The following is a 17,222-nucleotide window of genomic DNA, read 5'->3' on the forward strand; positions in this document are numbered from 1 at the left end:
GTTTTTGAGCCGCGAGCTGTGCTTCCCCGGACAATAGTGGGATCAGTCGGGCTGCCCATTGGCCGAGCGGCCAGCCCCAGATCTCGGCGGTCCGCTCAAACAAATCCAGGAAGGCCTCAGGGTCGTCCGCCGCCCCCATTTTCTGTAATGCTGGCAGGGGTAATGGCGTGGGAGTGTCCGGGGTCGCGGCTGAGGACGCCTCCTGGCTGAGGAGGCTCCGGATCGCCTGCCGGTCCTCGGCTTGAGCATGCAGGAGCTCGACAAACCGGTGGTCTTGATCTTGTCGGAGCTCTAGCAGCGTCTGTTGGTGGCTCTGATGTAGGCCAGCGAGGGCTTGGAGGATCTCCGCCAACTGGGAGGACTCTACGGGACGACTTCCATCCATATTCAACTCAAACTTCAATCCCCGGTTTCGGCACCAGTGTAAGGAGGAAGCGAGAAGCAGCTTTCCTGGTTCAGGTAAGGATTTATTTTCTCTCTCTGCAGCACAAATTACAGTCTCACAGTCTTCGCGTTATGCACTAAGTTAATCAACAATCACACACCGCTTCACAAAATAAACTCTCATCATTTGTAATAAAAACTCTTTGCTTCTTGCTCGGGTCTGTCGTGCCCAGGCTCTCTCTCCCTTCTATTTGCGGTGGGTCTCTATTTATGCCACTCTCCCCGTGCTCACTGAAATTAGAGATAGGTGTTAGACATAATTTAGCTCAGGTGTAAGCGCCCTTACCGCTTTCTCTCTCTCCGGAGAGATGCTTGACCAGGCCCCCGCTGCCACAACCCCACTTCTCGGCAGTTAATAAAGTACGCTGTGTAGGTATTCAGGTGAGTATGAATACATTCCAGGACATACTTCATACAAAAATGTGGTGTGTCACTTCTTCACACACTTCATTCATCAAGTATAATAAATAAATCAGGGGTGTCAAACTCATTTTAGGTGAAGTGCTGGATTTGACAAACTTTACCAGACAAAGTATGATATTTTAATTAAAATAAAAAAAATTTTTTTTTTACATTTATAAATTATTTATTTGTTAAATTGGTAACACATTACAATAAGGTTCAATTTGTTAACATTAGCTAACAGCATTAGTTAACATGAACTAACGATGAAGAATTATTTTATTACCCCAATTCCGAAAAAGTTGGGACAGTATGAAAAATGCTAATAAAAACAAAAAGGAGTGATTTGTAAATTATATTCACCCTTTGCTATATTGAAAGCTCTACAACAACACAATATATTATGTTTTACCTTGTGAATTTCATTTTTTTTGTGAATAATTTTTTTTATGTACAGTAATTTCAAATCAGATGATTGCAACACACTCCAAAAAAGTGTTTACCACTATGAAATATCACCATTTCTTCTAATAACACTTATTAAGCATTTAGGCACTGAAGACACAAGTTTGTTATGTTTAAAAAGTGGAATTTTCCCCCATTCATCCATTATGCAGGTCTTCTGCTGCACAATTGTACGGGGTCATCGTTGCCATATTGTGCACTTCATAATGTGCCACACATTCTCAATTGGAGGTGGTCAGGTCTGCAGGCAGGCCAATACAGCACCCGCACTCTCTGCCTATTCGGCCAGTATGTGGTTTGAAGTTGTCCTGCTAAAAATTCCAGGATGTCCCTGGAAAAGACGGTGCTGGATGGCAGTATATGCTGCTCCAAAAATTTTACATATCTGTCTGTATTAATGGTGTTCTCACAGATGTGCAAGTTGCCCATGCCATGGGCACTGACACACCCCTGGCCCATACAGACACTGGCTTTTGGACCTGACACTAATAACAGCTTGGATGGTCCTTTTCCTCTTTGGCCTGAAAAACACAGTGGCAGTTCTTTATTTGAAATGTGGACTCATTGCACCAAAGAATACAGTTCCACTGTTCTACTTTCCATCTAAGATGAGACCGAGCACAGAGAGGTCGGTGGTATAACATTTGCAGGAAGTCAAGAGAGCAGGATCTAAGTGCTGCTTTTATTTAATCAGCAGATGAGTCCAATACAACACTGGGAAAACACAGTGCAAAACAAATCCAAAACTTCAAAACCAAAACAAACGTAACATCCATGTAGGGTAACAAAGGAACAACAACTGACCAAGACTGAACAAACACAAGGACATATATACACTGGGGCAAATGAGATATAGCTGGGAACAATAATCAAAGATGATATGGAACAGGTGAGGGAGATCAAACAGGTGCATGATGGGAAATGAAGTTTAACAGTCCAAACATAAAGGGAAGTTGAAGGGACAAACACAAGGCAAATCAAGACAGTACCCCCATTTTAATGGGCGGCTCCTGATGGCCAAAGATGAATGGGAAGGGAGGCAGGACCAAGCAGACCAGGAAGGATCCGGAGGATGATTCTGAAGCCAAGGATGAGTTGGCTGATGATCAGGAGGCCGGGGAGGTGGCTGCAGGTTAGGGACTGAGTCAGGAGGCCTGAAAGGTGGCCACAGAGCAGGGACAGGGTCAGGAGGCCTGGGAGGCAGCCACAGAGCAGGGACAGGGTCAGGAGGTTTGGGAGGCAGCTCTCGGAAGGGAACAGGGTCCGGCAGTTTGGCCGCAGGAGGTGGAAACTTAGGGGGCAGAGCCATAGGCAGATCCAGAGGTGGAGCAGCAGGAGTAGGGACTTGAGATCCCAATGGCGATGGGTCCAAAGACGGAGTGGGTGGAGCAGTCGGAGGAGGAGTCTCAGGATGAAAAGCAGGTGGAGTCACAGGAAGAGCTGGAGTTTTAGAGTCAGGAGGTAGAGCTGCTGGAGGATCAAAAACTGGACACTCAGGAGAAGGAACCAGAATGGGGTCGTGCGGAGCCACAGGAGGATTGAGGTTTTGGGTCTTGAGAGGAGGAACTGTAGGTGGAGCAGGCAGAGACACAGGAGGATCGGGGATTTGAGACTCAGGAGGTGGAGATAGTGGCGGAGTGGGCTGAACCGTAGGAGGTGGAATTTCAGGGATTGAGGGTGGAGCCATGGAAGATTCTGAGGGCGAAGCCAAGATAGGCTCGACGAAGGCAGGCAGTGCCGGGAGAGGCTCAATGGGTGGAGCCAAGAAAGGCAGAGCTAGGAGAGGCTCAAGGAGTGGAGCCATGAAAGGTGGAGCCAGGAGAGGCTCGAGGGATGGAGCCGTGAAAGGCGGAGCCAGGAGAGGCTTGAGGGGTGGAGCTTTGAAAGGCGGAGCCAGGAGAGGCTCGAGGGGCAAGCTGTGGAAGGTGGAGCCATGGAAGGCGAAGACAGGAGATGCCTGAGGGGTGGAGCCAAGGAAGGCGGTGCCATGGAAGACTCTGAGTGCAGAGCCGTTAGTGACTGGGAACTGACCTCCATGGTCGTGAGCACTGGCAGTGACTGGGAAACGACCTCCATGGTCGTGAGCACTGGCGGTGACTGGGGAACGACCTCCATGGTCGTGAGCACTGGCAGCGACTGGGGAACGACCTCCGTGGTCGTGAGCACTGGCAGTGCCTTGGGAGCAGGAGCCCTTCTTCTCCTCCTCCGCTTCCGGACTACCATGAGCACAGCTGTGGGAGGCTCAAAGGGTGGAGCTGTGGTGGCCCCCTCTGAAAATTCCACTAGGGCTGAAACAGGCATGAACGCTGGCTCAGGGACAGACGAGGCTGGCAAAACTGGCTCTGGGACGGACGTGGCAGGCGTGGGCATTGGCTTGTTGGCCATGGCAGGCATGGGCATTGGCTTGTTGGCCATGGCAAGCGTGGGCACAAGGGGCCGTGGAAGGCTTGGAGCAAGGGGCCGTGGAAAGCTTGGAGTATTTACTGTGGGAGGTGGTTCAATGTCCTCATCCTCCCTACCCACAGTGAAAGGGGATCCACAAAGTTTCAGAGTCACTTCCACGTATTCGCACAACGTCCAGTGAGGATCTGCTGGAGACATCCGTGTCTTTAGTGCACTATTTAGACCGGCTCTGAAGAAAATCACCAGAGCACTGTCATCATACTGCACTAAATTAGCCAGTTCAAGAAACTCACGGACGTGATCCTCAACTGGACGGTCCCCTTGCGAAAGGAGGAGAATTCTGACAGCCGCTAGATCCATATGTGGTCAGTTGTTCTGTAACGTTTGCAGGAAGTCAAGAGAGCAGGATCTAAATGCAGCTTTTGTTTAATCAGCAGATGAGTCCAATACAACACTGGGAAAACACAGGACAAAACAAAAACAAAACCAAAACCAAAACTTGAGAACCAAAACAAACGTAACATCCATGTCGGGTAACAAGGAACAACAACTGACCAAGACTGAACAAACACAAGGACATATGTACACTGGGGCAAACGAGATAGAGCTGGGAACAATAATCAAAGATGATATGGAACAGGTAAGGGAGATCAGACAGGTGCATGATGGGAAATGAAGTTTAACAGTCCAAACATAAAGGGAAGGTGAAGGGACAAACACAAGGCAAATCATGACAGGCGGTGCTTCTGGACAGTGATGATGTAGGGCTTCTGCTTTGCATAGTAAATTCATCTGTGGATGCAGCAGCGAGTGGTGTTGACTAACAAAGGTTTACTACAGTTATCCCAAGCCCATGTTCATGATATCCATTACAGATGAATTACGTTTTTTAAGACAGTGACATCTGAGGGATCAGAGATCACGCGCATTCAGAAATTGTTTTCATCTTGCCCTTTACGCACCGAGATTTGACCAGATTTCTTGAATCTATTTACTATATTGTGCACTGTAGAGGGTGAAATGCTCAAAATCCTTCCAATTTGTCCTTTTTTTGTTCTCAAAGTGCTAGATTATTTGCTGAAGCAACTCTTGGCAAATTGACAAGTCTTGAATGATCCTTGCTGTTGAAGGACTAGGCTGTTTTTGGAGGCTCCTTTTAAAGTATACAGCACTATGACACAATTGCTTCACCTGTTTAACATCTCCTATTTTACATCGCCTTGTTATTTTAACTCGTCAAAATGTTATTAGTCTTAAATTGCCCCTGTCTCAACTTTTTTGAAGCATGTTGCAATCATCTGATTTGATGATTACTGTACATAAAAATAATAATAAAAAAAAATGAAATTCACAAGGTAAAACATCATATAATGTGTAGTTGTAGTGCTTTCAATTTAGCAAAGGGTGAATATAATTTACAAATAACTTGTTTTTATTAGCAATTTTCATACTGTCCCAACTTTTTCAGTATTGGGGTTGTACAATATTTATTCATCTTAGTTCATGTTAATTTCAAAATGTACTAAACATTTTAATTAACAAGGTTAATAAATGCTGTAAAATATATATTGTTAATTGTTTGTTCATGATACTCAATGCATTAACTAATGTTAACAAATGGAACCATATTGTAAAGTGATACAGTTAAATCCATAGTTAAACCCTGGTACACATGCAGAGCTCATGCACAACACATGATCTTTTGGAGCAAAAATTCCAGATTCACATTATGCTGTTTTAATGATATTAGAGTAAAACAAAGGAAGCACATTGAATTTGCTAAATATACCAATTATTACTATATGCAGTATTTAACCAGAGGCCTTTAGATTGCATACAGGGCCTACAAACGAAATTGGAAATAATAGGGAATATTAATGAAACAACAATAGGGTAGACGAGTACTGTTGTAACACTTTTTTCTATATTGCCCAAATACACCAGGATAAACAAGGCATTTGTCACATAAGATGCCTATATCTGTCTATCAACAAAATAAATGTAAAAAACCTACATATATATATATAGTTCCTATTTTCCATAACTAGTGTGTAAAGACAAGAAGCGCATTTGTTACAACTGTCCCCCACAGACCACCTTGGATGTTTGCCTGATTTTCTCAGTGACCTTGCATCCTAGCATGTCGCAAAATATGTTCATTTTAAGGAGACAAACTGATAACTATCCTTTCATGGTCAGTCAGGAATAATAATTTATTCACAATAAAAGAGGAGGAAAAAATGTAAAACTTACCTCTCAAAAACGATATTCTCTAATAATTTATCATCAGTGTGGACTACTTCCTTTTAAATTTCCTATGCAGAGAGAGGATGCTAATGTGAATGTGTAACTGATAATGACTTGCATGAGAAAGGAAATTTTCAGGACTGTTGTGTTACAACAGTACTCGTTCTACCCCACATACACTAAAACACAAAAAATTACATGTAAAATATTTCAGATGTGTAAGTCGCTTTAAAGACATTTGATGAATGAATAAATGTATTTATTTGACCCAGAGGGGCACCTCAGCCCTAGCTGGCCACGGGGCTCGGGCATTCAGCAGTCATTTCATTATTTCATTGTTGAATTGACTAAGAAGTACTCTCTCTCAGTTTTTGTTAAATTTCATGGTTTATCCTGTAGACTTCACCCTCTTATTTAAGTAGTAACAGAAAGGATAAAGTTGATGAAATTTAAATTTTAAGAGTATTACAACTAAAATTACAGCACTTTTAATGTTAAGACAAATACTGTATGTTGAACAGATGCTCGCTGATTTGACCAGTCATTCTTTTATTTTCTGCATAACCATAGGGTTGAGACATCGAATAAATCAAGGCAACATTTTCTTGGCTTTTCATATTTTACATTCTCAATCATAATGACATAAGAGTGACAGATGAATGCAATGAATGTGGCACAACCTGTCCAGATAACACATGGTATGGTTGAACTATTCAGTCTGCACAACATCTTATTAATGACATAGGGCAATGTAAAAAATGCAATAGATGTATCTGATATAATCATTGCCGCCACTGATAGATAACTCAGCACAGAGCTCTGGTTCTACCAGTTTCAAAAACTGCAAGACAACAGCTTCAGTTCCTCAATCATAGAAAGCCCTGTCTGTGTTAAATGATGAGTCAGTCTGATGTTCGGTCTTGACAGTGAGTTGCATAGATGTCTGAGAAAGAGCCTCTTTTGACTAATGGTTCAGATAACCTGTTTGCAAGCCACAAGACCTCTAAATCAGATGTGGACCCTACAATTGTGGAGAACTTCAGGAGGAAGCTTAAATATTTCTTCATGAGTCCATGTCAGAAGTACAGAGCGAGGGGTCGTAAGCCATGGAAACTGATGCTGCAAATTCTCAAGATTGCTATCATTACCATTCAGGTATGAGAAAAAAAAAATTACTCCAGTACTGCTTTCTGAATTCTAAATATAAGCTATTATAAATTTGCTAGGAACCACTTATTGTTTTAAATATTATTATTTTTTAAAACATTATTAAAAATTAAGATTTAAATTAGAGCCAAATATGGGTTTTCATCTTAATTCCAGACTAGAGAACATTTGTAATCTCCACTATGAAACTGTTTTATTCTCTAGTTTTTATTCTTATAGAACTAATTCTTCTATGTACTGGTGCAGTTAAGAACCAAACAAACACACTTATACAAAGAATCTATAAAGTTAAATCAGGAACTTTGATAATCTCTATAGCCAACTCTGGGAAAATGGCTTTTGATAAAAGAGGTTATTTGCTACAACCTAAGAATGTTTTTTAAAAGAGTCTTTACTTATTCTTTAATTTAATTCAAACTTAAAAAGTAATAGTTTCTTTTGTGCCATTTCTAAAACAATACATTTTCGAGGGGAAAGTTTTAATCAAAATCAAAATCCATGGTTAGATTTGGCATCTATTGAAAAGTATTTTTAAGTTTAATGCAATTGCAAGACAAAATACAATAAACAAGCAAAACTGGAAATTTGACTGTAACCATGATTTTTATGGTTCATGTCAACAGTAAAAACTAACACAATGGATTTTGTTTCTCACTTGAATTAATGCATTCAGGCTCAGTTACCAGGTTTCCCCATTGAATGATTGATTGTTTGACTATTATCTGATTTATTCAGGAATTTAATAGGTGCCAAATTTGTTACATTTCAGTTTATCTGTTTAGATCTCTTATACACTGGTGGCCAAAAGTTTGGAATAATGTACAGACTTTGCTCTTATGGAAAGAAATTGGTACTTTTATTCACCAAAGTGGCATTCAACTGATCACAATGTATAGTCAGGACATTAATAACGTGAAAAATTATTATTACAATTTGAAAAAAATTTTCAGAACTGCTTAAACTACTTCAAAGAGTGCTCATCAAAAAATCCTCCACATGCAGCAATGACAACTTTACAGATCCTTGGCATTCTAGCTGTCAGTTTGTCCAGATACTCCGGTGACATTTCATCCCACGCTTCCTGTAGCACTTGCCATAGATGTGGCTGTCTTGTCAGTCACTTCTCACACACCTTACAGTCTAGCTGATCCCACAAAAGCTCAATGGGGTTAAGATCCATAACACTCTTTTCCAATTATCTGTTGCCCAATGACTGTGTTTCTTTGCCCACTCTAACCTTTTCTTTTTGTTTTTCTGTTTCAAAAGTGGCTTTATCTTTACAATACTTCCCATAAGGCCTGCACCCCTGAGTCTTCTCTTTACTGTTGCACATGAAACTGGTGTTGAGTGGGTAGAATTCAATGAAGCTGTCAGCTGAGGACATGTGAGGCGTCTATTTCTCAAACTAGAGACTCTGATGTACTTATCCTCTTGTTTAGTTGTACATCTGGCTTTCCACATCTCTTTCTGTCCTTGTTAGAGCCAGTTGTCCTTTGTCTGAAGACTGTAGTGTACACCTTTGTATGAAATCTTCAGTTTTTTGGTAATTTCAAGCATTGTATAGCCTTCATTCCTCAAAACAATGATTGACTGACGAGTTTCTAGAGAAAGCTGTTTCTTTTTTGCCATTTTTGACCAAATGTTGATCTTAAGACATGCCAGTCTATTGCATACTGTGGCAACTCAAAAACAAACACAAAGACAATGTTAAACTTCATTTAATGAGCCAAATAGTTTTCAACTGTGTTTGATATAATAGCAAGTGATTTTCTAGTACCAAATTAGCAATTTAGCATGATTACTCAAGGATAGGTGTTAGAATGATGGCTGGGCCTGTCTAGATTTGATCAAAAATAACTTTTTTCAAATAGTGATGGTGCTGTTTTTACATCAGTAATGTCCTGACTATACTTTGTGATCAGTTGAATGCCACTTTGGTGAATTTCCTTCCAAAATAGCAAAATGTGTACATTATTCCAAACTTTTGGCCGCCAGTGTATATATAAGGAATACCTGTTCATACAGTTGATTATAATTTGCTAATATTTTTCATTTGTTGCTAGTTAGTCTCCTTTGGATTGAGCAATGAGATGATGGTCACCTTCAGAGAGGAGAATCTCATCGCCTTCAAGCATTTCTTCCTGAAAAATTACCAGGACAGTGATACAGATTATGGCGTATACACCAAACATGATGTCCATGACCACATCCAGCATATAATCAAAAGGGTAATGCAGATTACATGTTTGGCTGTATTATACAGTTCAATTATATACTTTTCATGTCAAGAAATAATTTTGTGTTCCTCTAATGTCCTTTAATGTCATTTTTCCATGGGGATAAAAAAATTAACTTGCTAGCATTTAAAATGTAATTCATGGACTGGATTTATCTATTGTTTGCATAATCTCATTTGATATATATATATATATATATATATATATATATATATATATATATATATATATATATATATATATATATATATATATATATATATTTTTTTTTTTTTTTTTTTTTTTTTTTTTTTTAGTATGTACACCTGCAGAATTTTACTGTTGGTAATCATGCATTTGAGAAGATTGATGGCATGGTCACCCCTCTGTCTCTCTGTCAAGACTTCTATCGACACGCTAACATTTCACCTACCAATGAGACCTTTGATATTGACCCTCATGTAGAGACAGGTATAATGTACTTTGTGATAATATATTAAATTCAATATCTATATTGTGGGGAGTAACTGAAGTGCTACAGATATTGCATACGATTTTCAACTATCACAAAGTCTTCCTTTGTTTAATTTAGAATTCTGTTAATTAATGATATTATTTCATTTATATTACATTTATTAACAATATAGCATTTTATTTTTAATTTGTTTTTTACATTATTTATTCACTTGTTTTGTTTGTTTCTTTGTTTGCAGAATGCATTTCCATTTACCCCATATCACCCTACAAGAATGATGGTTTGGCAAATGACACAAACTTCACTTTAGACTTTCAAAAGTGTGTACACAATGTTCTTCTCTGAACTACACGATTAATCAGTTTAAATGAAGTTATTATATTTTATCAAGTTTTTTTATTAGCATTTGTTATCATTATTTTATCATTAATATTACCTTATTATGTTGTCTTGACGAAGCCAACATACTGTAATTCTACAAAAGTTGTTTAGATTTTTTATTATTATTAAAAAGTTTGAAAAATCCCATCGATGTACATTAATGGAAAGTTCAAATAGGCCAACGGAATGCTCGTTAATTCAAACTCCAACTGTCAAAAATTCAAATGTAAACAAACCCACAAAAGGCCTTTATTCTACATAAGATCTATCTATCTATCTATCTATCTATCTATCTATCTATCTATCTATCTGTGTGTCTGTCTGTCTGGCTGGCTGTCTGGTTAGCTAGCTAGCTAGCTAACTTGCTTTTTGTCTTACTGTAATGTCTGTATAACCATCAAACTTATAACTTTGAAAACTTTCAGACAAGGCTTTGTCGAGCCAACATCAAAGATTGTCTTGATGTTCCCATCTAGTTAATGATGTGATATCCTCTGATATTTTCCTAGACTGTTAGCAGTGAACATCTATCTCAAAGTAAAAGCGATCAACCTTCAAACAGTACAACATCAAGAGTTGCCTGACTGCTATGACTTTAACATTAATGTGAGTGCCGCACACAGTTTTAAATTTCACACATTTGTTGGTGAAACCTTAACCATCAAATTCGATTTTATAACTAGAGATTAACTGACCCTGACATTGCAATTCTCCCAAAGATCTCTGTTACTTAACATCTAATTACGCCTACTTCTGCTTTAGCTCATTTGACTCATTTGAAAAGAACTTTTTATGTAATTTTGTTGGACATAACCACAACATTTCCAGGATTGGCAAACAGAGATTTGGTTTTGACACTTGAAAGCTATTTCCCTCTTCTCCCTCATTTTGGTTTTATTTTCCCTCTTGTCAACCATTTTGTTACCAGGTTTGACGTCATTCGGTCACAAGGTCACAAGTTCTTTATTTGTTATATACATCAACCATAGAATGACTGACTCAAACCTGGAATTCCCTTTGCATAGATTTAATTGAATTAGAGACAGTTTATAATGTGTTATTTTAAATTCCAGATCAAGTTTGACAACCAGGCACACAGTGGGCAAATCAAAATATCTCTAAACAGTGATGTACAGATAAAGGTTTGTAAGGACTGGAACGTTTCTGGCTCAAGTAAGTTGATTTATGATATAGTATAATTTATTAAAAAAAATCCCCCACTGTAATATATTGTAATCATCACATAACTTACAGTAAAAAACAAAAACAGGATAGTGTACTATATATATCATCCAATAGGGGGCAATGCATTCCCCTCCCATATACACAGGTGGTCAGTTATCCAATCAAGGTGAACAAATAATGCTTAAAGTAATTTTAGTCACTGATTTATCTCTATTGATAATAGCTAGTAACCATGTAGCAACGCACTGATAGCAACTCAATGCAAAGAAAATCATAATGACAGTATAAAAGTGTGAAAGGATCTTTTGCTGTGTTTGTTCCAGCAGACATTCACTTCTTGCTCATAGTTCTGTTTGACTGTGTGGTCATCTGCGCCTGTCTGCTTTCACTCATCCTCTGCACACGCTCAGTCTACACCGGCATTCTTCTACAGTTTGTAAGTCTTCAGGCTATGACAGCCACTTTCATTCACTGACAACCACCTAAAGGGGCAGCTGCCTACATAAACAGAGATGGAATGAGATCTGAATCTCACAAGTCACTGATCTGATGCTCTATATGGGAAATTTGGGGCATCCTACATGTCTGGAATGTGCATATGATCCAAAAATTGATGATTAGTTTGGCCATTTTCAGACAGAGCCTATATGTGTCAATAAAAATGAAATAGTTATAATTGACATGTCTGTTCTCAACAGGAGTATACCACATTTGTGTCTATTCAGCATGGTAAAACAGTGTCGTGGTCAGAGAGAATGGAGTTCATCAGTGGCTGGTATATTCTCATCATCATCAGCGACACACTGACTATTACTGGTTCAGTTCTCAAAATATGCATACAGAGCAAGGTGAGCAGCATGAGAGACACAACAAAATGGATGATTTTCAATGCTGCTGTTTACCAGTGGAGGAAACAAGTCACATGCTGTCTCTTTCTATTCATCATATAAGCAGATGAGTGATTCAGATCAGAGTATTTGCTCTTTTTTAGGAACTGACTAACTATGATGTGTGCAGTATTCTGCTGGGCTCTGCAACAATGCTGGTGTGGATCGGAGTCATGCGTTACCTAAGCTTCTTTCAGAAGTATTATGTAAGATATTTACAGTAATTATGCAATTTACCTTATGTTGTCATTTTATCTGAAGGTGTTTGAAGAGAGTTCACCAGTCAGAAATATAGAATGGCACATGACTATAAATATCTGTGTGCAGTTGCAACTAACCCCTTCTGTTAATGGAATGTTCCGAGTTCAATACAAGTTAAAGGAATAGTTCACCCAAAATTGAAAATTCTCTCATCATTTACTCACCCTCATGCCATCTCAGATGTGTATGACTTTCTTTCTTATGCTGAACACAAATTAAGATTTTTAGAAGAATATTTCAGCTCTGTAGATCCATACAATGCAAGTGAATGGGGACCAGAACTTTGAATTTTCAAAAAGCACATAAAGGAAACATAAAAATAATCCAAAGTTTGAATCCAGGGCGTGCTGAGTGACTCCAGTCAGGCTTCCTAAGCAACCAATTGGCCCGGTTGCTAGGGTGAGTAGAGTCACATTGGGGTAACCTCCTCGTGGTCGCTATAATGTGGTTCTCGCTCTCGGTGGAGCGCGTGGTGAGTTGTGCGTGGATGCCGCGGAGAATAGCGTGAAGCCTCCACACGTGCTAGGTCTCCGCGGTAACACGCTCAACAAGCCACGTGATAAGATGTGTGGACTGACTGTCTCAGATGTGGAGGCAACTGAGATTCGTCCTCCGCCACTCGGATTGAGGTGAGTCACTACGCCACCACAAGGACCTACAGCGCATTGGGAATTGGGCATACCAAACTGGGGAGAAAAGGGGGGGAAAAATAATTAAATAATCCATACGACTCCTGTGGTTAAATCCATGTCTTCAGAAGTGATATGATAGATGTGAGTGAGAAAAAGATGCATATTTAAGTCCTTTTTTACTACAATTCTACGCCTTTGACCAGCCGCGACCAGTAGGTAGCGATATGCACTAAGAGTGCGAATCACCAAAAAACAAAAGAAGAATGTGGAAGTAAAAGTGAAAGTGGAGATTTATAGTAAAATAGGACTTAAATATGCATCTGTTTCTCATCCACACCTATCGCTTCAGAAGATTTGGATTTAACCACTGGAGTCTTATGAATTACTTTTATGCTGCCTTTTATGTGATTTTTTTTTTATTCAAAGTTCTGGTCACCATTCACTTTGTCCATTGTATGGACCTACAGAGCTGAAATATTCTACAAAAAATCTTCGTTTTTGTTCTGCAAAAACAAAAATTTCTTTCAACATATTGTTTATGTCTTGTGGCTAAGCTTTTGAAACAGTATTTTAACGTTTACAGATTGTCCCCATTCACTTCCATTGTAAGTGCCTCACTGTAACCTCGATTTTTGTTTTCTTTAAAGAAAAGGAGGGATGTTGGTAATCAACATTATGCCACAAATGCTGTCAATTGAGCTTAACTTGTATTGAAACCGGAATATTCCTTTAAGAAAACCCTTAATTATATCTGAGAGTCACTATAGGTTTCTTAACTTAGGGGTTTGTTGCAACTAGCCCCTGGCCTTCAAACCTGGCATTGATGTACAGTCACTGATTTATTGAATGATGATTACTGAATGATATTTTGTTATCTTTTTTTTTTTTAGCAATGAAAGTCATGCAGATAACATTTGTGTCCAAATACTTTCTGTGCCACCTTTACATTGACACTCACACTGGCCAGATCCAGAAAATGAATTTACTTAGTTATTATTAGGACATTGATGAGTCTGGATTTCTTGTCAAGAAGTGTTTTGTGTCTTCAGATCCTCATTCTCACTCTGCGGGCTGCTGTACCCAACGTTATTCGATTCTCCCTCTGTGCTGTTATGATCTATCTCAGTTACTGCTTCTGCGGATGGATTGTGTTGGGGCCACACCATGAAAACGTGAGAGACATTTAATATATTGCATGGTATCATGTTGTATACTGCTGCACTAGAAGTCATGGAAGACCTATTGACCTTGCATGTCTATAGTAACCTTACATTATTATAAAGATTTTATGTAATGTAGCATTGGTCCATTATTCTATAAATACAATAATATTGTCATTTAGCCTTTGAAATGAATGTTCCGGGTTCAAGTTTAGCTCAGTCAACAGCATTTTTGCTATAACGTTGATTTCCACACAAAAAATGTTTGACTCGGCCCTTGTTTATTAAAAAAAGTGATTACGGTAAAGCACTTACTATGTAAGTGTATGGGGCCAGTCCATTTACATTAAAATACAATTTTTTTTTTCAAAAGTATAGCAACAAGATATAAACAATATGCTTGATGACATGATTTTAGTGTGATAAAATCACTTACCGACTGTATCTGTGCAAAGCTACGTCCAATACTGAGATTACAGGGTCTGTTGTCATGGCAACAACATTGTAATATTGGCTATAACTTTACACAGATAAGGTTAGTAAGCGATTTTATCATACTAAAATCGTGTTATCATGCATATTGTTTATGTCTTGTGCCTATACATTTGAAAAAGTGAGTATTTTAGCGTTTACTGATTGGCCCCCATTCACTTCCATTGTAAGTGCCTCGCTGTAACCCAGATGTGCTTTTTTTTTTTTTTTTTAAATAAAGCAAACATGTCCTTGATATTTATTAAGCTGGGGATATAAATAAATAAATGCATCCCTTCTATATGAAAAAATGTAATATGTTAATGGTATGGTATAATATGTTTATTTAATCTCAGTTTCGGACATTTAATATGGCGGCCGACTGCCTGTTCTCCATGATCAATGGAGATGAAATCTACTCCACCTTCACTAAACTCCGTGACAGGAATTATCTGGTGTGGGTGTTCAGCAGGATATACGTCTACAGCTTCATTCCTCTCTTCACCTACATGGTGCTGAGTCTCTTCATCGCCCTCATCACAGAGACATATGAGACCATAAAGGTGAGCTCATCAACATCTTCTATATACCTCATCTTTTGGCAAAAAGCCATATGTTACATAGTAGAGATCAACACAGCTGTCATTCATAACTTTGGCTTCACCTCTGGTTTTCTTTTACTGCAGCATTATCAGAAGGATGGTGCTCCATTTTCAGAACTGCAGGCTTTCATTGCTGAATGCAGGGATCCACCTGACTCAGGGAAATACATGATGGATGAAGAGGCCTCCACCTCTGGCTGCCTTTGTGCTCCTTGTGTATATTGTGCCTGAAGCTGATGAGAAACCTGTAGGAGCAACACATTTATATACTGCTGCAAGAACGCACAAAATACTTGTTTGAACAGGAACACTTTTTTCCTTCCAAAGTATTTAAAGCACAGAAAAAACCTCTCCTAGTACTCGCCATTTAACATGATTTGTGCACTTTAATGTAAGCTGCTTTGATTAGAAAACATCTGTTGAGAACATTAGTGTATATGAAGGGCAGCTTCATATTTCAAGTTTGAAATGAATGTGGGCTGCATGGAGCTCTAGTTGTGTTAGTTTGTAATTACTGATACATCTGTTGAACAAGCCTATGCAACTTCTTTTTTTTTTTTATTTACATGTTTATTTATTTAATTTCAGTTAGTGACATGTTTTTCTTGTAATTGAAAAAAGATAAAAACTCAGAAATATTTTTGACTATTTTTAAGATTTACACATTTCAATTTCATAACAAAATTACATCAAATTGAATTCTGAAATGTTTTACGAAATAAAAAAAATAAAAAAAATAAAATATATATATATTTGATGGAATTTTGTCATGAAATTCAAATGTGTATATCTTTAAATTATATTTTTGGAGTGCACAGTCACAAGTGCAAAAAAATAAAAATTAATTAATTTTTTTGCACATACAGCAGGAATATCACTTGATCAACCATTTTATTTTCTGTTAAGCTGTAATCATATTGTAGTTTATAATGTCTTGTACACCATAACTTTTCCAGTAGGCATTGTACACAGAAGAGACAATTATAACAATAAATCACCCAATCCAAAACCCAAAAATAAGGAATAGCTAAATGTTGTAATATTATTATTATTTTTTTTTCCTGTGGCTAGACCAGTTCAAATATATTTTTTAAATATCTAATTAATTAATTAGTTAAATGTATGCATCTATGTCAAAATGGCCCAATTTACCTGAATTCACCCTAAATAAATAAATACATTTGATGGCAGTTTTTAAATATATGCTTATTAAAAAAAATAAAAAATAAAAAATAAAAAATAAAAATAAAATTCTAGCAGATAGTGTAGAAATGTTCTGTTTATTTAATCACTCATCATTTCACAATAAGCATTTTATAAGAACATATTGTTCTTCTCTTAGTACAGCGCGGTACAATTTGGAGCTACCATGCAAGTAAAGGCCCACTTTGGAAATACTTCAATACAAATCTATTCGCTTCTTTCCCAATTATAGAAAAAAAGAGATTTTCGGCATTTTCGTTTCGTAACCTAACAGTGTTACTGGCCTCAGTGCATCTATTCATGTAGGGACTTTAGCCCCAAAACAAGGGGCCTTTTTTTCTTTTTTTTTTTTTTTTTTTTTTTGAAAAATACGTAAGTATTTTAATTACTTTGAATAAATTACTTTTGAATAAAAAAAAACATACTATTTTGTTTTTGTCTTTTATTTTAATTATATGTGATTCTTAATAATTTAATTTAATTTAATTTTTCATGAACGCAGACGTTAAACACCTGTTGCATGTTGTTCCGGGTAGGTAGGAGAGAAGTTCCAGCCAATGAGGTGGTAACATACTGGTTGCTTGACAACGGACTGGCCAATGAGCGTCGCGTTTGGTTGTC

General features: G+C 38.1%; 1 protein-coding gene across 3 annotated transcripts; it reads left to right on the plus strand.

Annotated features, from left to right (window-relative positions):
- Positions 1 to 6,887: 6,887 nt before the first annotated feature.
- On the plus strand, positions 6,888 to 16,922 carry LOC127440758 (mucolipin-3-like). 3 transcript variants are annotated; one of them, XM_051697600.1, is made up of 12 exons: positions 6,888 to 7,116; positions 9,192 to 9,356; positions 9,662 to 9,815; positions 10,058 to 10,139; positions 10,710 to 10,806; positions 11,274 to 11,373; positions 11,709 to 11,821; positions 12,084 to 12,233; positions 12,377 to 12,478; positions 14,215 to 14,337; positions 15,153 to 15,359; positions 15,483 to 16,922. In XM_051697600.1, exons 1-12 carry the CDS (start codon positions 6,901 to 6,903, stop codon positions 15,627 to 15,629), a joined length of 1,656 nt encoding a protein of 551 aa, XP_051553560.1. In that variant the 5' UTR covers positions 6,888 to 6,900; the 3' UTR covers positions 15,630 to 16,922. The 3 variants fall into 3 exon arrangements, with proteins under 3 accessions (XP_051553560.1, XP_051553561.1, XP_051553562.1); XM_051697601.1 differs by having other exon boundaries at positions 11,712 to 11,821; XM_051697602.1 differs by having other exon boundaries at positions 6,927 to 7,116; positions 9,196 to 9,356.
- The last annotated feature ends 300 nt before the right edge of the window (positions 16,923 to 17,222 follow it).

This window comes from Myxocyprinus asiaticus, chromosome 5 (genome assembly GCF_019703515.2).
Source record: "Myxocyprinus asiaticus isolate MX2 ecotype Aquarium Trade chromosome 5, UBuf_Myxa_2, whole genome shotgun sequence".
In the NCBI taxonomy this organism is placed as follows: Eukaryota; Metazoa; Chordata; class Actinopteri; order Cypriniformes; family Catostomidae; genus Myxocyprinus; species Myxocyprinus asiaticus.